The sequence below is a fragment of the Penicillium cataractarum genome, assembly GCF_028827025.1.
Source record: "Penicillium cataractarum strain IBT 29864 chromosome Unknown utg000009l, whole genome shotgun sequence".
Taxonomy (NCBI): Eukaryota; Fungi; Ascomycota; class Eurotiomycetes; order Eurotiales; family Aspergillaceae; genus Penicillium; species Penicillium cataractarum.
In genome coordinates, this window is record NW_026622745.1 from 543,838 (window position 1) to 566,524 (window position 22,687).

The window sequence follows — 22,687 nt, forward strand, 5'->3', positions numbered from 1 at the left end:
TGGTTTATTCAATGGTTGGGTCTCCCATCTAGGTGCAAACAGTTTCCTAAGAGAACGAACTCACAACGGATATATATTGGACTCGTGAACAGTAGGTAGTGAAATAACTATGCTAGCCCGCCAACGGCAGGATGCACCCATTCCTCTCCCCGACTCATCCCTTTAACCAACAACTCTGCAATACGCTGAGATGTCTCCTTTCCTCGGGGAATATCATGCCCACCGCCATGATCCCACAACGGCGCCTCCTCCTCACATAAAGCATGCAACTGCACCGCAGCAGGGAAGCGCGGGTCCTTCGACCCACAAATATGGATAGTAGGAATGCGAATTCTCATATCAGCCGGCTTGACTGTCAAATCCAGCCCAAAAATGCTTGTTTGACGTTCTAGGCCCCGGATGACGGGACAAGTACCCGGCACTGGAGCCCATCGATCGGTGGCTGCACCGAGACCGGTCCCATTTTTTCGCTTCAACCAACTATGATCGGTAGTCTTGGATAGAAGGAGGCGCCTCGTTTCGTCATCCCATTGTTGTGCTTCTGAAGAAATTGGAAGACCCAAGTCTTCAAGAACTGGCAAGGGCACACCGCCGCAGATAAACACGGCCAATCGGAAAGGTGGTGGTGTGTTTGGGCGTGTGCGTTCGTGGTAAAGAAGGTAGCTGGCAACTAGACTGCATCCTTGCGAAAAGCAGAGTACACCGTTGTAGGGACCATCGCGGTCTAATTTGGCTTGTAATCGTTCGAGAGCGGCTTTGATAGCTGGGACTGAACTACCTTGCCAGAAAGTGTAGTACGGAGCCGAGTAGAAGGGCACTACATCTGGAGCAGGGTCAGACTCGAATGGCGCATCTATAAATTCAAAGGTTGTATCGGGTGCAAGAGATTCGAGCTTGAGTCGGAATGATGCTAAGTTCTCTGTATTAGCGCTGATGGAATAGCAATAATGGATAATCATACCAGTTTGGGACTTGAAAATGTGGGCGCTGGTTCCGCGCCCATGGAGGCAAAGGAAGCGCATGTTGGATAATCAAAAAAAGCCAAAGCTTTACGAGACTTACTAAATGAAATCATATACTTAGAACGGGTTGGAAGGATGTTCGGGAGTGAGATCGGGAAAAGTACCAGTACCTCGGGGCCCGATGTAGGCCTATTCAGGCTGACCCGAGCTGATACCAGGCCTGCATATGCAGGAGAAAAGAGAGCAACAAAGACGTCATAACAAAGCCAATCTTCCATTAATAAGACTAGGAAGTCTGCTTGAAAAAAGCACGTTCAATAACATAGATAATATAACAAAGTCAGCGAAACAGCGGGGGTGATAAACCAACGCTAGAAATGTGTGTTTTTATTCACGCGTTATAGTTTGACCATCTGCTAAGCTCGGCGAGAATCTTGCCCGTATACAATCGATTTCATCTTCTCCATCATGTAAGTCTTTGCCTTAGCCTTGTATACCAACCCACTTGGCACTCGCCAACCCCCGAGTTCCCCGACGCCTCCATCTCGGCCCACAGCCACAAACTGCGTCAGCGACGTCTTTTGCTGATAGACTCGTGTTTGACGACCGAATATCCACTCCCACCAAGTCTGGCCCCTGGAAGACACCTCCGGATACAGCACCAATTGGTCGTCCCGGAAACTGTCGGCGAGAGGCGGAACGGGCTCGATTGCGTCGAAGAAACTTCCATTGGTGAAGGAAGTAATCGAGCCCAACGCATAGACTCCAGCTATATCCTGTACACGCAGACTGTATTGGTCGGTCTTGATGTAGCCTTTAGAATCCAGCCACTTTGATGGCAGGAACGCGGTGTTAGGCGTGCTCCCAGTTGCATCAATGTAGACATCAACTGTTCGCGTAGACTGATCGCTCAGAATCACCTCCCATGGGCCTTGATCATTCTTTTTCTGGACAGCAGATGTGACCCGGACTCCGTGGACCACGTCAACGTTCAGCTTTTGGAGCATTTGCTCAGCTATCGCAGAGGTCCGAGGATTGGCATGGGGGAGCAAACATGCATTGCCAGATAACAAGGTGATTGATTTTTTTGGACCGGACCAGTGTTGTCTCATTGCTCCTAGCTCACCTGCCGTCTCAACTCCCGTCGGCCCCCCTCCAGCCACGATAATAGATTGAGCGTCTCGTAAGCGGTTCTGCGTTTCGCCGAGAACGCGCTTCGTCTCGGCGTGGGTCTCGGCTGAAGAGAACAAGGGGCTGTGAGTGGTCGTTCCGGTGGCAATTACGAGAGAGTCGTATTCCACGGAGATAACCTCACTAGTATCCGCGAGCTGTACATGCAGAGCTCGAGCTTGCTCATCGAGATTTGTAGCACGGGCCTGGATGAAAGTGAATCGAGATTCGGGATATTCCTGAAACCCATCTGCGATAGCAACAAAGGGCTCTGGGAGGCTTGAATCGGGGTCCACCAAAACGCGTGGAGCTGCGACTTTCCAATAGAAGTGCGATGATGGCGAAACGAGAGTGACATGATAAGATTGATCAAGGCCTTCAGTCAGAGCTGGTAGTGTCTGTCGGAGTAAATGATGGGCTAGTGAAATTCCAGCGACGCCGCCTCCCACTATCACGATCTTTCGAACAGCAATTTCAGCCATAGTGAAGTGGTTTGTTCTCTTTCCCTACTTCTTGGATAAGAAGATGTATATTTTGGCGTTGAGATATTTCTATCAATATATACTCGACCTTACGGAGACCGAGAGCCCGATTTCCGATTGGCAAGCCCGATTGAAGCGGGCAAACATAGCGTGCACCAAAGTGATCGGAAGAAAAAAGGAGGAAAATAGAAAACAATGAAAATCTAGATCTTGAGTAAATGTACCACGTCAAGCTACAGATAACAGAACCAATTCCAAAACCGCTACTGCCACTTCTTAGTCACATTCTTGATGCGTAGCTCCTCGCTGACCTTCAAGATGGCCTCTTCAGCGCCCTCCCATCGCTTCCGCTTACCCTCGAACAGTCGATAATGGAAAGGCAAAAGCAGACCATCCATGAGAGTGTTACATAGCGAACGGTTCGTGAGCCAGAAGTACCACCCTTGTAGGCCATATCCGAGATTCTCCTTCATTCCTAGTCCAGCGGTTTCTTCGACCCAATCTAGCCAGTCCGCACCCTTCACGAGACCTGGAGTGACGGCTCCCTTAGTTGCCAGCTCCGCAAGCCATTCATGTTGTTTATCGACTGCGCGGATCATCTCCTCACGAGGTGGGAGGGAGGATCGCCCAGACCACACCTGACCTAGGGCCATTGTAGCCAAATCGAACATGAGGAACGCCGGGTTCATGAATGACAGATTTCCCATAAATGCCAAAGACTCCGGGTGTTCCAGAGAAAGTAGATTCTGGTAAAGTCGTGGAATCTTGCGACCATTGGCACTGCGAATATCCGATCCCCGGTATATAGTGGGATCACTCTTGCCCAAGATAGAGTAGTCGACTGTGTAGCCGGTGCACCAAATGATGCCGTCAATATCAGCGACACTCCCATCTTGAAACTCAATCCTGTGAGAATCTAGGATCTTCTCAATGGGCGGCTTTGAGATTATAAGTCCGCGAGAGAGATGGTCGACCAAGTAATCACTGATAATGGGCCGTGCTTGATTCACTGAGGGTGCTGGGTCAAATCCCCACTCGGGCTTGAGATCGTAGAGTCGATCTCTGAGGCCCAGAATAACCTTGTTCATGAGCTTTGTCCAAACGTTCGGGGCATAGCGAGATAGTTGCTCGAGGAACACGCCCTTGCGATACGTTCGAATGTGATCGACAGGTTTTTTATCGACCCATCTAGGAAGCTATAGGTCATGTGAGCTACCGGAAGAGTGGTATTAAAAAGTCTGAGGTTTAGTGCTTTTCTTACCACAATGCTGCCATGTCGATGAGACAGATAGACAGTTTCAGCCTTGCCTGCAAGCTCACACGCTACATCGGCAGCGGTGTTTCCAAAACCAACAACGAGCATGCGCTTGCCAGCCCAATCCTCCGGACTAATCTGTCAGCAATCAATGTCTTGTATTAAACACGAGAAAGTATAGCACACCTTTTGAACGCAATTGAATGCACCGCTTCGCCTCCAAATTGATCCATACCTGGAATTGAGGGCACATTGGGGGTTTGATCGGGCCCCATGGAGTAGACAACCTTGTCAAAACTGCGAACAATCTTTGGCTCGTCCCCAGTAGATGTCTCTACATCCCAGAGGGCAGTATCAGTATTCCACTCTGCACGATGGACAACTGTGTCTAATCGAGCCCGTGGCAGAATACCAAAGTGCTCTGCATATGATACCAGGTACTTGTGCATATCTGCCGCTGGTGGAAAATCTGGTGTTTCTAGAAAATAGTTTAGTATTTGTTGTATGTACCCAGGGAAAGACACAGTCAGCTGGATTTACCATCTGGAAAAGGAAAGTCTGTGAAGCATCCCTAACTCTCAAGTCAGTGACCATAAACCGTCAGTTATTTTGATCAAACCCACTCTTTGCTTTGAGCCATTGGCCACAGTAGCTGGATTCTAGTCAGTCATCAATGCCAATAACGATGAACTATAAGGGGTAGTGAAAGGACCGACTTACTAGGTAGAACAGAAATTGCATCCTTGCTTTTATTGTAGTTCCACAACCCGCCAACATAAGGGTGCTTGTCGTAGCCAGTGACATCGAATCCAACCTCAAGCAGATTCTTCATGGCCACCAAGCCAAGGGCCCCTATATGACAAAGACAAACAATTAAAATTCGTAGTTCCACGATAGGAAAGGGGTGCTTTCAATATTGGCATACCTAGGCCAATGACTGCCACTGTGGGGGCTTTGTCAGTCAGGGAGTTATAGTCAGCCATGTTTTTATCGCTAGAATAGCGGTATACTGTTGGAAATGAAATTGGCTAAGTTTCCCTGGGAGAAGACTAGACTGGGAGATGATAAAAGGCCTAAAAAAATATCAGCACATTACTTTGTTTGATATCCGAAAGCTGAAATCCGTCAAAAACTGAGAACTATCTCTGTGATCATCACCGAGAAGTGATGGCCTGACATACTTGGCTGGCTGGGGATTCTGATTGGATGGACCGGTCGGTTTTCGGGGCTCGGGCTGTAGATCGGGAGGCGGTTCGGGGTAGGGATTGGTCTTGGTAGGGATAGCTCGTAGTGAAACGCCCCAATTACAGTCTTTTTTCAATGCGACTGTGATCTGGAACAGATTCGTGGAAGTTGTAGACTTCGCTATTCTTTGTGTGCTTTAGATCTGACACGAGTGACGTCCATTTGGCTTTAATCCGAGCTGGAAAATCGACCGACAACACTGAGCAAACTGCTGTGCGCGGCTTTACGGTATAGTATCCGAGCGAGGCACACCTGTGAAAAACCTCTGAATTCAAGAAATATTTTAACAAGATATGCTTCAAATTTATCACCAGTAAAGTATTCATCTGAATTAAGTTTAAATAATTTTCCTTGGTATCGATTAATGATTTATCCGGCAATTCTCGATCCATTTGACGCATTTGAAGTCTCAAGGAGGTATCAAACTTGTGGAACTTCACGGTATTCCCTGCAATCAGTAGAATATAGGCTTGGAAATCAACAACAAATTGTGCTCGGTCTACATTTTATCTAGGCTTCTGCAAGAATGCCTAGGTATGTATACCTTAGTAACCGATATACATTGACGGTTTTTGTGGGATTGATCGAAAAACATCAAGAAACGTGAATTTTGTGGATCATCTTCACTGAATATATATTTGGAGTCGTTCTCATGGGCCTGCATCAAAAGTTGAAATCCGCTCATCCATTTACGAGAGCTACTATCATTAATATCCATGAAAGTTCCTGAACCAAATGAAAACCGTAAAAAGAGTCACTACACTGTATTGGACTTGATTGTCTCAAGGAAGCCAATCATCTTCTTCAGCACCGAGTTCCAAGCTTTCGAATACCTATACGACTCAATCATTTCCATCTCAGCTGTCTGTTTCAGAACATCCCCCTGCACATCTTCGAGTGAAAGATCATGATCTGGCTTTTTCTCTGGTAGCGGCAGGTAAATCCCCGGTCGCGGGACGGGCTGCCCAGGCACGAGACCCTTTTGATTAGGAGCATATTCTGGAGGAATCTCGGGCCATGCATCGACACCATCTAACAGCGCGATGGCCATACCTCCCGCCAGATGTGTTTCGATATGACAGTGGAAAAGCCAGGGACCGGGGTTTATAGAATGATACCTAAGCACAAGCCAGGAAGGTCCATCAAAAGAAGTGATGAAAGTGTCGCGGTAATTGGGGTTTTCAAGATTGAACCTATGCGGCTCAGCAGCCATCGCTTTGTCCACACTTGTGTAGTTCCAGATACCCTCGCCCGCTCCAACTTGCCACATCTTGCCTGTGTGCTTGTGCATCATATGTGGGAACTCCTGGGGCTGGCCTGGTTGTGATCCAACCTGGATGATGAGATCGACCCAAGACCCGTTGCGGGTGCGAATGATGAGGTTTTCATCTTGAGCATCTGGCTGATCAATGTCGTAGAGCAACGGGGTGTATGCGCTGCGATCCTCTTGCCACATACCACCTCCGCTGAGAGTATACTGCCATGCGCTGCGCCATCGGTGAGTGTGGAGGACATAGTGCTCATCTGACTTTGCAGCTGGTCGTAGTGATGGGAAAGGTGGCAGATGATTGCGATCAAGCGTTACAACCGCGGTGGTATTCTGGCCTCCGTAATTGATAACTCCCTGACTGCTCGACGGAGCGCCCGTGCTCCCAGCATAACGCAGCGTGGCGAAGGACGAAATGATTTGGGTCAGCCCACTGTCCGCTACACGTATTGTGTAGTCCTTTGGCTCTTTATCCAATTGGATCATAACTGCATATCGCTCGCCAGCGTACATTTTGACTGTGTCAACCTTTTGTGGTTCGATGCGATGCCCATCTACCTCGTAAACCCACATAGGGTGTTCATCAATTGAGAAGACAGTTGTTTTAAAAGTAGCAGCACCGATGAAATTTATGCTGACCCATCTAGACTTTGGGTCGACCTGGACCAGTTCGTGATCCCCCGTGGCGGGAACACAACCCTTTTGAAGATGCAAAGGGATGGTCTCTGGTCTCCCTTGACTGAGATATGGGCCCTCAGTGGATTTCATGAATGGAAAACATCTGATACCGTTAGTAATTTAACCGGATAATTTCGCCAGTAAGCTGCTTACCCCTTGTCATTGACGTGGCCAGGATAGAGAGCCCATCTCATATATGTGCTGGTGTGATTGACCAAGTATTCTTCACCAGGACAGTAAATACTGCCCTTGCCATTAAGTAAAATGCTATCCACGCAGCTAGAAAATCCATAATTAGCGATTGACTGTAATATAAAACGGAGTTGGCCAAAGCATACAAAATTGTAAACTTCGAGGCTTCTTCAGCTTCCATATAATTCCAGGATTTGAAATGTGTCCAGTCAGACACGAGCATCTGTTTTGGATCACGGGCGGCCTTTTCCATGGCTTGGATGTCTGATTTATCTTTGGAAATCAGGCCCCATGGCCCGGGTGTATTTTCTTTTGGTCTAGGCTAGAGTTAGCCTAATATTACGCTAAAGTGACTGGCCAGAATCCAAACCTGATAAAAATGCCTCCATAGAGACCATCTAATAGAGTCGTTCGTGAATGAGCATGATACCTGTAGATATTAGCGGATCATTCAACATTAGTTCTCTCTCTCTTTTTCTTACCAATGTGTTCCGCTTGGGCTGGCCTTGAACCGGTAAATAAATAGCTCTTCGGGCTCAATAGGTAGCTGCGTCGCTCCAGGAGCGCCATCAGACCATGGTGTGCCTTGCATCCTGGGAAATTGTCAAAACATGAAAATTTGAAGAGTTTCGAAGATAGAGAATTACATTAATCCATGCCAATGAATACTCGAATTGAATGGCATTTTGTTGTGAACGATGACCTGGAGTTTCGTGAGTTGCTATTTTGGTCAAACCGAAGGGTAGCACTGTAGATTACCTCAATATCGTCATCTTCATCCCATACAAAAGATGGCCCAGGGAAATCACCATTCATCTTGATCATTTCCCTGACATGGCCGTTAGGTGCTCCCAGGTCCCATGTCAATGTGATCTCTTCACGGATAAGTTTTCCGGTAGTGAGCCTGGGCACTAGCAGCGAGCACAACGCCCAACAAAGGGCGCGACCGGAAATCATAGTTGCCACATGCGTCAATCTTCACAGTCCAAAAATCTAATCTTCATCAGAAGGATAAATTCCACGGACAATATGTGAAAGACGTTAGTGGTAAGCGATACTAGCTGCATAACGGAACCCCGAGGTCGGTTGGAGCTCGGCATAAGCCTTGCATACAAGCCCGAGTAAGCCCCGATCGAAGCATCCACTATGGGAATTTACCCAAATATGATCCAGGATATGGAATTGAGACTCACGGATTGCACTTTGAGTCGACAGCAAACTCATGATGAAATCATTCGCCAAAAGAGCCCTTTTCCAGGCCCTGCGGGTAGCGCTGGTTGCAGTGACGGTCTCCCTGGCGGTCCAGACATACCTGGATGGATGGAAGAAACCACAACTAGTGGTGATAGAATCTCGACTCGAGACCAACGAACCTTCTCTAAGCGAACCACCTACAACGGAATCTTCCTCACCGCAAACCCTATGGGATGCTCTTCAAAATGATCCTTCCTTGACCAAATTCACCAAGCTAGTTGGAGAGTTCGAAGACATTGTCGGCGGTCTCCGGGCACATAGAGCTCAACTCACAATCTACGCACCTGTCAACGAGGCATTCGACAAGGAAGAATTTCCCTATGACCTCCCGTGGTTCTACTGGAAATTCCTAGTCGGTTACCACATGGGCAAAGGAAGCGTTTCAGTCCAGGCGTTGCCCAATCAAAATACAGTCTCCTCTTTCGTGAATGCCGATATCTTTTTCAAGAACCAGCAACGCATCAGCGTGCAGGACAACCATCCAGACCCTGTGACGTTCAACTTTCGCTCCAAATTACTATCCTCCAAGCCAGCTGTCAACGGTCACCTGCACGTTGTTGACCGACTTTTGATGTTGCCAGACTCAGCCGCAGACGTGCTTCGGTATACCCCGTCTCTCGGAATATTTCGTCAGGGTTTGATCCAGACCGGACTTGCAGAGGTGGTCAACGACACATCAACACATATCGGACAGACGCTTTTCGTGCCCTCCAATGCCGCATTCCAGCAACTCGGGCCCAAAGTCAATTCCTTCCTTTTTGGTCCGGGAGGCAGTGAGTACTTGAAAGCTTTACTTGCCTACCACGTCGTGGCCAACGAGACTTTATTCTCGGATGTCCATTTCCCTGCAAAGAATGGCGATCAGGTTGTCTTTTCCCGGGAATCCACCGATCACCCCGTGGAAATGCCCACTCTTGCTGGTGGGCACTCCATTTCTGCAGATTCTATTCTACAGTCGAGTGGTCGGCGGATAATCTCAGTCAATGACGAGTGGAAGGTGAGCCGACCTGATATTGTCGTGATGGATGGGGTGATTCATGAGTTGGACGCTGTGTTACTACCACCATTTGTGGAGGGCGAAGGTCAGGTGGGGAAGCAAAACCTTAATTGGTGGTCTATGGTAAAGCGTTCTATGAACCTCGGTGGGGGAATCACAGTGGAGGATTTGATGGAGCGATTGCAGCCGCTGATAGAAAGTGAGGGATCATCTTGATAGCCTAATACGTTCACTTATCTTAAACAATGAATATACTTTGGTCGTATAAGAAGGTTTTCACCGTAGTACGATTGAGTTGGTTTCTTGTTGCAGATCCTATATACGAGCTCACTCTAGTCTCGGTGTGCACCACTATTCGTATTCCTGATTGCTGAAGAACTAACTCGTATTCCATCTCTATGAATAATCCTATCTGAAATTGACTGCTTACTCCGGCGAAAGCTACCAGCCACATCTCAACTAGTCGATCTCTAGAACATGTGTGTGTCCATGTTCACCAATTCTAATACAAAAATGGAATCATTTTCCATCGGGTTCTTCGCTTGAACTGGTCCCACTGCTCTCCATACTGTTTAAAATTAGCAACCGCATAGCCCAGAATTTCTCAATGTGGAAAAAGAAACATACCCTTTTCTCACAGTAAGCATCCAAGGCAGGAATACCTCTTCTGCGGAACTCAGCCAACAACCATAGCAGAGTCAACCCACCCCAGCCCCATCCTGACGCAGCAAGGCCAGCCGCAGCTTTCCAGATAGTATACCCACCATAGTTGATATGACGCGCAACTCGGAACAATCCCCCAGTGTACACCTTTCCGACCCCACGTCCGCTAGGATGCTTCTTGAAAGATCTGCGCTGAAGCTCAGACACAGTCTCCACAGTAATACCAACTGTGAAAATAGCACAGGCAATAGAAAGAATAGGATGCCAGCCGGTGGCGAAGTCGGGAATGTATGAGCTCGTCGCCGAGGTTGCCGCAGCACAAAACATGAGCGAGTTGACCGTTGTGGAGAATGCCTTGAATATACCCACCAACAGGGCCGTTTTCACTGGCATTTTTGTTTCGGATACGTAGAAAAGGTAGAAAATACCCTTTAGACTCCCGAGGAGCGACATGCCCAACAGAGTCAGTCGCCATGGTGAGAGGCCCAGCGCCACGGGCGCAGACTCGGGAGGCAATGGAGTGCCGCCGAATAAGCCGAGGATGGGACCTGCGAGAGAGGTAGGGCCGGGCAACAGGATACCATACTGCAAGACTGGATCTAAAATGCGTAGGGCTGCGAAGATGGCTGTGCCGAGGGGCGATGAGCCCTTGTCGCTGCGGTCACCGTGGAGGGCTCCTCGTCCACGAGGACTATGGCTGACTTTTTCGGAATGGGACATGATATCGCTAAGATTAACCGCAAAATAGTATGCATCAAAGGGGCGAGGTTCTGGTTACTATGTCATTGGCTCGATGAGTCTATATAAAGCTGTCTCCCTAATGATCGCGTTTCCGACGGCGAACTGACAGTACTGCGATTCAAAGTTTGATTATACAGCTGACCCGAGCAGAAACCGAGACCCGACTACGTACACCGAATGCCGTGGTCGTGGCCCAGCATATCGAAGTGCAGCTTGCAGCGTACAGTAGATGTGTATCCACCTACCTGTCGTAGTCGGCGATTATGGTCCCTTCTCACTAAGCTGTGGGCGCCGGCCCAGTCTCGACTATACCACATCTGATCAGTATTTCTGAGCTCTTTCCCGTCGAGGCTAGATCTTTAACGAAAATCATCAATATTTAAAAAGCCAAAATACTATTTGAATTCAGCCCATGGTGGGGCACTAAGTTCCTCTGCATGCATCCCACTGCATTAGTGTCTGAGTAGACCCAAATTTGAATCCCTGCCTAAGCCCCGCTCCGACAAGGCTTTTCTGATTTTCGGGACCGAAGCGAAAGACGGTGCCGAGCTCGGGGGTAAACAAAAGTACACTCTAGATTGTTAAGTCGATCACCACTGGAAGGGAGTCATTCGGCGCCGAGACTCCATACCCACCGAGAATGCACTCCGCATGCTTGGATGCCCACGGAGTTCATGATCCAGTGGGACACTATGCGTTTGGATGAAAAATAGGTGAAACTTGATCTAGGAGAGGAGATAGATAGGATAGATCCGTACATGAATTGACTATATACTGTATCGTTATTCCGTCTTTCATCATGGCTCGTTCTAAAATGGTGTTCATCGTTCTATCATCCGACCCTTGAAGCTCTAAGGCCAATTGCGAACATCCGATAGCCAAAGAACAAATCGCAGTCACGCAGGTAAGTAATCGGCCATGGTCGTTATCAATTGGCAAAGGTACCGATGCACATGTACGCAGAACAAAGGGGGCAAGGGGAAAGAATAAGAAAAATTGACAGGATAAAGGGAAAACAAAACAGTCACCGCGTGATAACAAACATCTGCAGGTTAGCCCAAAAGCTCTCGCGCCGTAAGAGTCACAGATTTCATTTGATGCCTTAGGTGCGCTTCCAACGCCATATGCAAGCCCTTCTCATTATCATCACCACCATACATGCCCTTCTGACGACAATACCTACGACTAAACGCCGCCAGAACCTCCTTGACCTTATCAATCTCAGCCAAAATCAACTGCGCAATCATGCGCCGTGACTGGGCTGGTTCCAAAGTGTAAGCACCCACATTAATTGACGGGATCGACACCCATTCACGGAACGACTCCGACAATCCCTGCAGGATATTACTCTCGGGGGTTGATCGTAGCGACGATGGTGCGCCGGGGCTACTTCGGCTCCGACTTCTGCTTCCGCTACCACTGCCATTACTGCTCTCGCTGTATCCACTGCTGCTGTCTGGTTCGCGGGGGAGACAGCCAGCGCTGCGGTCTAGACTTGCTTGGTACCAGGATAGAACGCGGGTGCACGTGGTTGTGACGAGGAAGATAAGATCTGTTTTGACGGAGCAGGGGCATTCGAGTATTGCTAGGACATCTTCTAGGGAAGAATGGCTGTCTTTGAGAATATCGTCGAAACTTCGTGCTCCAGGACCCGCTGTGGGTTGTATTCGTGGATCGGGGCAGTTTGAGCGGTTGAGAGATGGACATGGGGTCATTGGTGCGTCGAGTCGTGAGATAGCCGACATGGCTAGTTGGGAACATTGGTGTACAGATTGATGATGGGGTACTGGTAATGGCCAGAGGAGTTGTTTATGTGAATCGGAGGGTAATAGCCAAGGAAATTCGTCGAGAGTGCTATTGTCATTGCTGGTGTCCATCCGCGACTGTGGACTTGGCATTGGCATTTGTGGTATGGCCGATATACCAGGCAATTCGTTTGGAGAAGGTGTATTGCCGTCGAAAGACTCAAGTAACTCACTCCATTTGATTGGGCTCAATGCATCGGCGGGGAATTGAGTTCTTTCGGAGAATGGAGTGTCGATCTGAACCGGTAGTGGATCAGGGCTAGTCATGTCAACGGTGCGAACGTCGGCCATGATCTGCCCCCCATTCAATTCATCGTCTCTCCTTTGTGATCCCTGGCAAGCATCTAGGATCGACCCATTATTCCGGTCTCTCGTTGATGCAACAACTTGAGAGTGGGGAGCGGCTCCCGGCGGAGGAGTTGGCGGGGGTCGCTTTCGGGACCGTTGAGAGGGACTGTAAATGCAGGGGACGCCTTGATACAAGCATCGTTGACAAGAAGGTTGATCCTTGCTGCAGCGGACTTTCGATCTGGCACAGTTATCACAGCTAGCACGAATGATTTCCACTCGTTGTTGCACAGGGAAAGCCATCTTGATCCATGTGAAAAGAAAGAGAACAAAGCTTGACCCCGGGACCGCTAAGTAATGTAAGTCCGAATAAGAATGCGAGGGACAAGATCGCTAGAGCTGTGTGGAAAAGCTTTCGAGGCCTCCGGGCGTCCGGCAGGTTTCTGGGGCAGTGTTCACTTAATGTGGCATTTGCATCAGTTCAGGCAGCTCCGGCAGCTTAGGCCAGACGAGAGGGGGGTCAGAAAAATAAACGACTGCAGTATCAGTATAGGATCCATAATACGTTGACTAAAAAGGTCCACCAGGTTGCTGAACAATGCATGTAAGCTCGGAGAAATCTACTACTAAACCCTTTTAAGGCAAAGCAGGGGGCAAATGTAACCCTGACGACCAACCGTTTTCGACTTTGTTCAGATCTATGGCGCTTCTCGCACCTGTTTACCCCTCACAGTTCTCCTTTACTATTCTAGCGATAAGAGCTATTTAGGAGGAATCAACAGGATTTACAGAAATGCACCATGATTCAATTCTTACAGAATTTGACCCCCACTCATGATTCGTCCCTCGAATCCTTTACCTAATGACGGAATCTGACTCTACCTAACAAATTGACGAAGAACACGTTGGGGAGAGCCTTCAATTCAGCTGAACCGCTATACGACCAAAAGAAATACTTCCAATTCTTCTTCATAACTTTCATACTTTGCCGAGACGAGTAGGTTCAAACAATACGAACGCCCTGCGCTTACAACTGCAACCTGATCGACCCGTCCCGTCTGAGTGGCTTTGGAGGCGCCAAGGCCTTAGGAGTATTTCGCTCCCCCCGTCTTACCTGCAGATTATACGATCGGCCCCGAACCCGCCTTGCTCTGCAGACCTTCCAATTAGTGATGAAGATTGGGGGTTATGACTATCTAATCCTACCAAGGAATTCCCCAAACGCTAGCAGCTATCGATAATACGAGATAATGCGGAGTCGATGGCAATTATGTAGGGTGACGAAACGCCACGCAGAAGGAGCAAAAAACTTAATGTAATTGTAAGGATTGAAGAAGATAACACGGTAAGCACGAGCCAAGAAGCTTATTCAGATCATTTTAGTCTCCTAAGCCTCTCTTCCTGGTAGTCTCCACTTTAGTCTCCAATCTCCAATCTTCGATAGTCGACTACACTAGTCCTTCGTCTAAGGGAACCGGAAAACGTTGTCCGGATCCACTGACTGCTTGAGAGCTTGCAACCGCTCCCAATGCGACCCGAAACTCACACGAGGGTCCTCGTCTTCACCCATAAAACTCACGTATACGGGCTTCATGGCTTGGCGGGTAGCATTTATCTCCTTCATCAGATCGTCTACCCAGGTCCGGGCCTCGTCCATGCGCTCCGGTTCATCGCACGCGTTGATATGAAACAGCACGTGCGGTTCGCGCGTTGCAAAGGACGTGTCGGGGTTCGGTTCTGTACTTTTTCCGTGTCCAATATGCGCAATCACGTTATACTGGCGACCATCGGGAATGGCCTCGGAGTACTTTTGAAGTAGCGCGATAGTCTCGGGGGTAAACCGAGGGATGGAGGCGCTGCGAGTGCAGACGTTGACTGGCTCGTCCACCACGCGGGAGGTGATACCTTGAAACGCCTTAAACGTGGCTGTCGATCAAAAATAACGTGAGAAAGAAGTCAGCAAAAAGCAAACAAAGGACATCTGGAGAACAATCCAGACAATGCAAGACAATGGCGAAAATACAGACAATCAAGCCAAGAAATCAAGAATTCCACGAATCAGGGAGAGAAGCTTACTTTCACCAACGGTATCAACCTGGATAGCGCCCAGCCCCCTGACAGTCTCCAGCCAAGTCCGACCCTTATCGAGAGTCTCGGAATCAGGCCAAGCAAAGATCAAACTCATGCCAACCCCCCACTTGGTCTTCATGAAGCCCATCTGCAAACACATCGTATCGGGGATACCCTGATCCAGCAACTCCTGCAGACCCGAGAGCACCTTCTCACTCTCTCCCCACTGGTACGCGATGAAGCCCGCCAGAATGACGGGCATCGGGTATACTTTCACAGTGACATCGACGATGACCCCGAGACTGCCACCGGCACCTCGAACACCCCACAACAGCTCCGACCCGGGACCCGCCTCGACCAGCGATCCATCGGCCAACACCAGGCGTGCAGACAAGATATTGTCCACTCCCAGGCCGACGTAGTCATTGAAGGGACCGTATCCGCCCCACACGGCCCATCCCGTCCATCCCACGTTGCCCGCGGTCCCATTAGCAGTGCAGAGACCGTGTTCATCGAGGAATCCGACGAAATTCCGCGATGTCACGCCGCCACCGATGCGGATGGACTGGCGATCCTCGGCGAGGGTTTGCGTGTCGAGCTCGCGCATGTCGATGCTGAGGCTATCGGGCTTCAAGCCTCGTCCGTAGACATCGTGGCCCCCACAGCGTGGGACGATGGGGACTGGAGGATTCGCGGCACGGGCAGTGCGCACGATGAGTTGGATTTGTTCGATGGTTTGGGGGCGGCAGATTGCCAGAGGTTGTTGGGTGATTAGTTTGTTGTAGACGCCACGGAGGGTCTCAAAGTTTGGAGAAGAACGCGTGTACACTTTGAGGCTCGCATCGGCGTCATGAAGTGCGGTGATGATGGAAGGTGCATCTTTTATGTCGACGGTTGGGTCGAAGGGGGCGGGTTCATGGCGGTGCTCTGGAGGAGCGATGAGGGAGAGAGTTGTGGTGACGGTCATTTTGATAAAACTTGGAATTTGTATATGAATGCTTTAGTTGTGACGCAACTAATGGATTTTCATAGACGAGCCTTGCAAATCAATGTTGATGGGGATATAATGGAAGTATATACAGTGTGAATATGCATGGTCTACTACGGGCCTCACATCGGGATCGGGGATTGAATCAGGCCATACTCTAAGAATGACTGGCTATGCCCGAGACCAAAATAAGTCTATCGACTGCAGGAAAAAGCATGTATTGTTGAATTCATAGCTCGTAGTTCATACAGTAGCTGCCAACTCCAATTACAAATCCCTCCAGTAGCGTTATACTAGTAGTCTAAAAACAAGTCATATGCCCGTCGATCAAACTCTGCCAAGTCTCCCAATCAATCTGCGAGATATCGATTCCGGGCTCCAAACTCATCCGTCCAGGCATCAACAATCCCTCCGTCTCCCCGATCCTATCCTCTAGCCCCGGTCCCGGGCCCAACATTAGCGGGGCAGTGCCATTGCCGGGCGCCGACGCAGGGGACGGAGCCCGGGTATTACCTCGGAGAGCACGAAGCCGCGTAACGGACTGTGGCTCTAGCGGCTGAGACAAGATCGGACCTTGTCTCGTCCACGCAGTTCGCATTTCCCACGCCCGAAGCGTAAGTGTCCCGAGCGCGAAGAATAGTGGATTCGTCCTGGACGCCGTAATCAGATCCCCGTGGTCATGATAGACCTGATCAACCTTGGCCCACGCTTGATCCACATGTTCACCCTCACGTCGTGATAACAATTCAGTAAGGACAAGAATAAACGCTTCGAAGGGGAAACTCATGCCCACATGCCAGAGGAACGGTTGCAGGTCACGACTCGCGTAGGTCAAATTATCATACGTGAGTACCTGCAATCCCAGCGAAAACAATCGATCCCTGTCATCTCGCGACAAATCCCCGCATCGACGGGGGTGTCGGGTCGCAAGACGCATCTGACAGATTGACGAGCGGGCCAAATACAACGCCAATTGGTGGAACGGAATCGACGCATCGCAATCATTAAGATATCCATCCTCCAATCGGCCCTCTAGCGCATTAATAGCCCTTTCTTCTTCAACCATCCTCTCGGGAATACTAACGCCCACAAGTCCATGTTCCATCGCGGTTAACTTGCGCATGCAATCTCCAATCTCGAATCGGATCTCGCAGAATAACATCTCCGTAGCACCCGGTCGATCACGCGGGAGTTCCTGCATTAGCGGCGATAGGTCGCTGTCGCTTAGATTGCGGGGGCGTTCGGTGTCCCAGAAGTGGTAGGAGTGGGCATCGACGACTATCCCACATAACTGGGCTGCGCGACTGTCCATCAAAACGATTTGCCACCAGAGGCGACGACGCATTTCTCGCTCAAATGCGGGTAAAGAGCCCAGACTGCGCTCGCGGTGAAGGCCCATTGTTCGGGCGATACGGCTGGCAATGCCGGTTAAAAGCCATCGTGTTTGTACATCGTAGCGTTGTCGTGTGGCCAGCTAGAATCGACGGGTTAGAGAAAATCTCGGGAAGTGATGCAAAAATGGAAGTTATGTAGTTTGACTTACCAAATAAAGTGTAAGCGCCCGCAGAATTAAAACATTTGTAGATCGTAGGAACTCAGCATTAATTAGTGCCTGTTCAGCAGCACGCGAAAAACGCGCCATCAAGTCTGATCTCGATGCACCAAGTACTTGACGACTAGTGTCATCGTCCATGGAAGCCACCGCACAAAGATATATGCTAAACAGCAGAGCCTCCGTCGGTCGGGAAATATTGTCTAGGTCCGATGCAGCTTCGAGTATCAGTTGCTGAGTTGACGGAGCATGAAGAAGTTTCACGATGGGATTGACATTATTGAGAAATATCTGCCACAGCTGGAAATTCTGCGGTGTATTTGGATGAAGCGATCGTACTCCTTTGGGACACGACGGTCGGAACAGCAGTGTCCCTGCATCCACATTTTGGAGCGACTCGTTCTCACTGTCGTCTGCGACGCTGCTACAGCTGTCTAATTCGTTGGTCAGGCCTTGCCAGAGGGGACTGTCGAAATATCAAACCAATAATCAGCCGATGTCCTTTTTATGACCAAAAAAGAACTCAGTATCACCATACTTTTCCACATATCGAGCATGAGCCGTCTCTTTAATCAACTGTCCCTCCGGAACCGGCCACGAAGGACTCGCCATAATTCGAAAAGGCTTTCTATCCACCTCAGTCTCAGGTTCTAACGAAATCCCATGAGCCTTGACAGCCCGTTCACAAAGCTCGAGCCGTCTCGCCAATTGTTCCGTGACGCTATTAACCCCAGCATCTCTGCTCTGCGCTCGAACAGTCTGCGGGGGATGCGACTTTGATCCAACGCGTCGGATACATTCTTGTCCATTCCGTAGACACGTTGAACAGGGTCGCTGGCCATCGCAGCGTACTTTGCGCTGTTGACAGAAAACGCACGAGTGGCCTCGTGTGACTCGGGAGGTGGACGAGAGCATCGCGCGCCAATTTTGCCTATCGTAACCAGATTGGGCATTTAGATAGCGTGCGAGAGGTCCATAATATTGTGATATAGGTCATATCGGAGTTCATGGACGGTGTTTGTTCTTGTCCGATGCGACGGAGTTCCGTTAGACGGTGGTCGAGAGTGTTGGGGGAGAATGCCGTAATGTATACAAAGACTTACGGGAAAATACCGGCGCTACCTCTGTTTCGTGGCTTTTAACTACTTTCCTTAAGCCTCAATATATTTTGCAAATTATCATTCCGATAGGTCTTAAAGCTACGTTGAAGAATAGCAATAGTACTGTCCTACAAGAGAATCTAAGAACACTTTTCAAAAACAGACAGGAGGCCGAAGTATTTCGGTTGCCTGCCAGACTCCGTCTTTCGGCCCCGTTCCCGTTTGTCCGTCCGAATACAAGGATGCTCGGGACCGAGACTTTCTGGCCACCCAACTTACTCCTTGTCGTTCCCAAGACAGTTGTTTATAAGTCTGCCCCTTTCGCTGTGGATGTACCAAAATCAAGCTCATTCAACCAAGTCTTACTCTCTTCATTGCAAAAGACTTATTCAACATGGCGCATTCTATACAAGAAGAACACCCCCTTCACGAGCAACCTCGTCAGTCCTTGGATACCACCGAGAAACCCACGGAGGTCCAAGAAGATGACAGCCAATTTCCATCTGGAGCCAAATTGGTGGTGATTGTGATTTCGATCTTGTTCGCTATGTTCCTGGTTGCACTGGTATGAATGTTTCTATTTTAACTTCGGTCGTTCGCGTGGATAAAAACTAATTGCCTCCTTTGAACTATAGGACCGCACGATCATTGCCACGGCAGTCCCTCGTATCGCAAACCAATTCAATGCACTTGAGGATATTAGTTGGTACGCCAGCGCATATCTCTTGACAAGCTGTGCAACTCAACTAGCATGGGGCAAAGTCTACACATTCTACTCGACCAAGACCATTTTCCTCCTCGCGATTCTAATCTTCGAAGTCGGATCCGCTTTATGTGGTGGTGCGCCCAATTCCAAGGCCTTCATCGTCGGACGAGCAATCGCGGGTATTGGTTCAGCTGGAATCTTCTCTGGTGCGACAGTCATCATTGCACAGATTGTTCCCCTGGCTAAGCGACCGATCTATGTCGGGCTTATGGGATCTACATTCGGATTCTCGTCTATTGTCGGCCCGTTGATGGGTGGCGCATTCACGGACAATGTGACATGGCGCTGGTGCTTCTACATCAACCTTCCTATCGGTGGTTTCACCTTGGCGATGCTCTTCTTCTTCCTGCGCGTGCCTCACACGCCTCAGCCCTGCGGCTGGAAGCGACAGATCCTTCGCCTTGACCCCCTGGGAAGCGTATTGTTCCTGCCTTCCGTCATTTGCTTTTTGCTGGCCCTGCAATGGGGTGGTACTACCTATGCCTGGAATAGTGGCCGCATTATTGCCTTATTCGTGCTCTCGGGTGTCTTGATGATTGCCTTCGTCTGTGTTCAAGCTTGGCTGAAGAAGGATGCCACCGTGCCTCCGCACATCTTCAACCAGCGCAGTATCATCAGTGGTGTCGTCTTTGCCCTGTGCGTTGGTGGTGGACTCATTTCCATGTTGTACACTCTCCCTCTCTGGTTCCAGGGTGTTCGCGGTACGACGGCTGTGAAATCAGGTATTGACACGATCCCCATGGTCCTCGCCCTCGTCGTCGGTGCCATCTTCTCTGGTGGAATCATCACCGCGACTGGGTACTACGTTCCGTGGATGTTTGTCGCAACAATCCTGATGTCAACTGGTGCAGGCCTAATGACCACCTTCAAGCTGGACACTAACCACGCCGCGTGGATTGGATACCAAGTCTTATTCGGTCTGGGCATTGGCACCGGTTTGCAACAGCCGTCGCTGGCAGCGCAAACCATCCTGCCCATGGAAGAAGTTGCCATTGGTGTCTCACTCATGTTCTTCGCTCAGTCCCTTGGTGGTGCTGTCTTCATCGCTGTTGCCCAGTCCCTCTTCCAGAACTACATTGGTGCCGAACTACCCCATATCGAGGGAATCGATGCAGCCAAGGTTCTTGCTGCAGGGACGACGGGTCTCGCGGATGTTGTGCCGACTAACAAGCTTACCGAGGTACTACTGGTTTATAATGATGGTCTTCACCGATCGTTCATTGTTAGTGTAGCGGTGTCTTGTTTGATGATCTTGCCCGCTTTGACCATGGAGTGGAAGACGATTAAGAAGGATAATGTTTCTGTTCCCGCTGCTTAGAGAGATGACGGATCGCTTTAGAGAAGGAGGACACTCGGGTTTCATTTGATGTAATAGTACCTAATAGAGATACACCAACAATTTAAAAAATCCTCTCAAATGCTTGGATACACTAGAGCCTGTCAACCATCAATTAGCTGAGCTTGATACCCAACATATCAGATTCACTTTCCTCTCCCTGGCCCGATAGATTTTTAAAATACTTCTCTTGTCATGCCTACATTATATATGTGCCAACATTTGCTACAGCATTCCTAGATTGGACAAGGTATCTATTAAGAGGAATTCTAGACATAATTGGTAAGCTCGGTAAGCTTTGTCTCCTGACAAATGTCATCTTGACCAACACCCCTGAAGTCCTTCTGTCTGCAATGTATTTCATGTATAATGGCGTTTTCATCTACATACTAGCTATGCAGGGGTGGTCCCTTTTTTCTATCAAGCGCAAGGGTTTGCGTGTCTCTGCGCCTCGTGGCCCTCAGCGACCAACCACTTACCTCTAGCTCCCTTATATCTATTCGACCCCAATGCTGGTATCGGGAGGGCTTCTCCACTGGCTCCTCTCCCAGTCTTTATTACTGGCGTAAGTCTCATGCAGGGGACTGGAGCGGCACAACCTCCAACCCGGCAGTTGCCTCATTGATGCACTTGGATGGAGCCCAATTGGACTCATTTGCACTTTGGTGACTAGATTCACTATGATGGTTATTATTTGGTCGATCTGTCTCAGAAGGTTTATTAAGAATATACCACTGTGAACAAGTTGCAGTATTAGCATCAGTGCAACCTGCCATCCGGCTCCCGGAGAAGTCGACAACTTGGCGGAGCAACCTCTGTTATTTGGTGATTTAGGCTACTTTTCGGGTAGACATTCAGCTGGGAGCAGTCACTCCTATGCATCGTTTACTGCGAGAAATGCTGCGGAGAACTTAATCGAAGGGGAGCTCTTTTAGCTAATTGAGTTTTGCGTATAAAGTAATATACTTCTCGGGATACTCAACCCTGTCTTAGTTGTTTCGTCTCTATAAAGAAAACACAGATGTAGATAGACTATGATGTAATGGAGCCGCCAAACCTCTGCATAGTCAGGAGTTCTCGGTTTCTTTCTACTTACGCATCTCTGCCTTGACGTGCCCATCACTATGCGCTATAGGTACGTCCTCCATTCTCGACAACTCAAAATTTCTGCAAGAACCATTGAATTGGCCTATAATCAAGTGTCCCACAAACTTAAGAGCAATAAATCCATGAATCATGTATGCTCTATTAGGTAAACTTTCTGTCGTATATTTCAATTTCCCAGTATGCTGGAATCTGTTGATTTCGACGATAATGGCATAGCCATGGCCTGCAAAGCCTTTTACGCCTAGAAGAAGCACGAAATTGCCGAAATTGCGTGTAGATTTTACAATTCTGGGCTTTCAAAATTGATAGAGGAATTACGTAAGGTTTGACGTTCTTTAGAAGCTATGAGACATGGGGAGTGGAGACGTAAATTGCGTGTGCATTCATTCCCCTAAATTGGAAGAAGGGCGGGAAAGTATTACTCCAAACCTAGGGACAGCGGGGATCGTGACTTTCAAACTCTGTATTACCATGAAAGACACGATAAGATCAAATAATATGCGGGTTTATGAAAAGGGAGGTAAAATATGAACATATATGTGTTCAGATTTTTTTCAATCGTTTCTGTGTTTGGTGTTCCACGGAATTCGAGTGGATCCTGAGTTCCCCAGAGATATGCCATTATGCCTAACATTTTGCTGGTCCTGTTTCTATCCCCACCCCCGCCTCGGTGTAAGACTCTTGTTTGCCTGCCCTGCACAGAGAGGCCTAAATAAGTGGACACTCTGATGGAAAGGTCAAGAATCCTTAGTAGTGACTACATACATAT

General features: G+C 49.0%; 10 protein-coding genes across 10 annotated transcripts; 2 read left to right on the forward strand and 8 right to left on the reverse strand.

Annotated features, from left to right (window-relative positions):
- Positions 1-107: 107 nt before the first annotated feature.
- Positions 108-1,022, reverse strand: N7496_010848 (uncharacterized protein; the record flags this gene model as incomplete). The annotated part of the gene is made up of 2 exons (XM_056703761.1): positions 108-910; positions 962-1,022. The coding sequence occupies 2 exons, from the start codon at positions 1,020-1,022 to the stop codon at positions 108-110; spliced, it is 864 nt and encodes a 287-aa protein (XP_056549721.1).
- Positions 1,023-1,378: 356 nt separating this feature from the next.
- Positions 1,379-2,614, reverse strand: N7496_010849 (NAD(P)/FAD-dependent oxidoreductase; the record flags this gene model as incomplete). The annotated part of the gene is made up of 1 exon (XM_056703762.1): positions 1,379-2,614. The coding sequence occupies one exon, from the start codon at positions 2,612-2,614 to the stop codon at positions 1,379-1,381; it is 1,236 nt and encodes a 411-aa protein (XP_056549722.1).
- Positions 2,615-2,877: 263 nt separating this feature from the next.
- On the reverse strand, positions 2,878-4,852 carry N7496_010850 (flavin-containing monooxygenase; the record flags this gene model as incomplete). Its single annotated transcript, XM_056703763.1, has 7 exons — positions 2,878-3,810; positions 3,876-4,002; positions 4,056-4,347; positions 4,410-4,440; positions 4,493-4,521; positions 4,590-4,721; positions 4,795-4,852. 7 exons carry the CDS (start codon positions 4,850-4,852, stop codon positions 2,878-2,880), a joined length of 1,602 nt encoding a protein of 533 aa, XP_056549723.1.
- Positions 4,853-5,871: 1,019 nt separating this feature from the next.
- N7496_010851 (multicopper oxidase) lies at positions 5,872-8,208 on the reverse strand (the record flags this gene model as incomplete). Its single annotated transcript, XM_056703764.1, has 7 exons — positions 5,872-7,162; positions 7,213-7,338; positions 7,398-7,568; positions 7,622-7,681; positions 7,734-7,844; positions 7,899-7,954; positions 8,011-8,208. 7 exons carry the CDS (start codon positions 8,206-8,208, stop codon positions 5,872-5,874), a joined length of 2,013 nt encoding a protein of 670 aa, XP_056549724.1.
- Positions 8,209-8,476: 268 nt separating this feature from the next.
- N7496_010852 (fasciclin domain-containing protein) lies at positions 8,477-9,718 on the forward strand (the record flags this gene model as incomplete). Its single annotated transcript, XM_056703765.1, has 1 exon — positions 8,477-9,718. The coding sequence occupies one exon, from the start codon at positions 8,477-8,479 to the stop codon at positions 9,716-9,718; it is 1,242 nt and encodes a 413-aa protein (XP_056549725.1).
- Positions 9,719-10,004: 286 nt separating this feature from the next.
- On the reverse strand, positions 10,005-10,885 carry N7496_010853 (uncharacterized protein; the record flags this gene model as incomplete). The annotated part of the gene is made up of 2 exons (XM_056703766.1): positions 10,005-10,070; positions 10,130-10,885. The coding sequence occupies 2 exons, from the start codon at positions 10,883-10,885 to the stop codon at positions 10,005-10,007; spliced, it is 822 nt and encodes a 273-aa protein (XP_056549726.1).
- A 1,073-nt stretch (positions 10,886-11,958) lies between these two features.
- N7496_010854 (uncharacterized protein) lies at positions 11,959-13,002 on the reverse strand (the record flags this gene model as incomplete). Its single annotated transcript, XM_056703767.1, has 1 exon — positions 11,959-13,002. One exon carries the CDS (start codon positions 13,000-13,002, stop codon positions 11,959-11,961), a length of 1,044 nt encoding a protein of 347 aa, XP_056549727.1.
- A 1,462-nt stretch (positions 13,003-14,464) lies between these two features.
- On the reverse strand, positions 14,465-16,036 carry N7496_010855 (FAD-binding oxidoreductase; the record flags this gene model as incomplete). The annotated part of the gene is made up of 2 exons (XM_056703768.1): positions 14,465-14,925; positions 15,076-16,036. The coding sequence occupies 2 exons, from the start codon at positions 16,034-16,036 to the stop codon at positions 14,465-14,467; spliced, it is 1,422 nt and encodes a 473-aa protein (XP_056549728.1).
- A 322-nt stretch (positions 16,037-16,358) lies between these two features.
- N7496_010856 (Zn(II)2Cys6 transcription factor) lies at positions 16,359-18,524 on the reverse strand (the record flags this gene model as incomplete). Its single annotated transcript, XM_056703769.1, has 3 exons — positions 16,359-17,531; positions 17,601-18,075; positions 18,148-18,524. The coding sequence occupies 3 exons, from the start codon at positions 18,522-18,524 to the stop codon at positions 16,359-16,361; spliced, it is 2,025 nt and encodes a 674-aa protein (XP_056549729.1).
- Positions 18,525-19,103: 579 nt separating this feature from the next.
- Positions 19,104-20,793, forward strand: N7496_010857 (MDR family MFS transporter; the record flags this gene model as incomplete). The annotated part of the gene is made up of 2 exons (XM_056703770.1): positions 19,104-19,274; positions 19,345-20,793. The coding sequence occupies 2 exons, from the start codon at positions 19,104-19,106 to the stop codon at positions 20,791-20,793; spliced, it is 1,620 nt and encodes a 539-aa protein (XP_056549730.1).
- Positions 20,794-22,687: the final 1,894 nt, after the last annotated feature.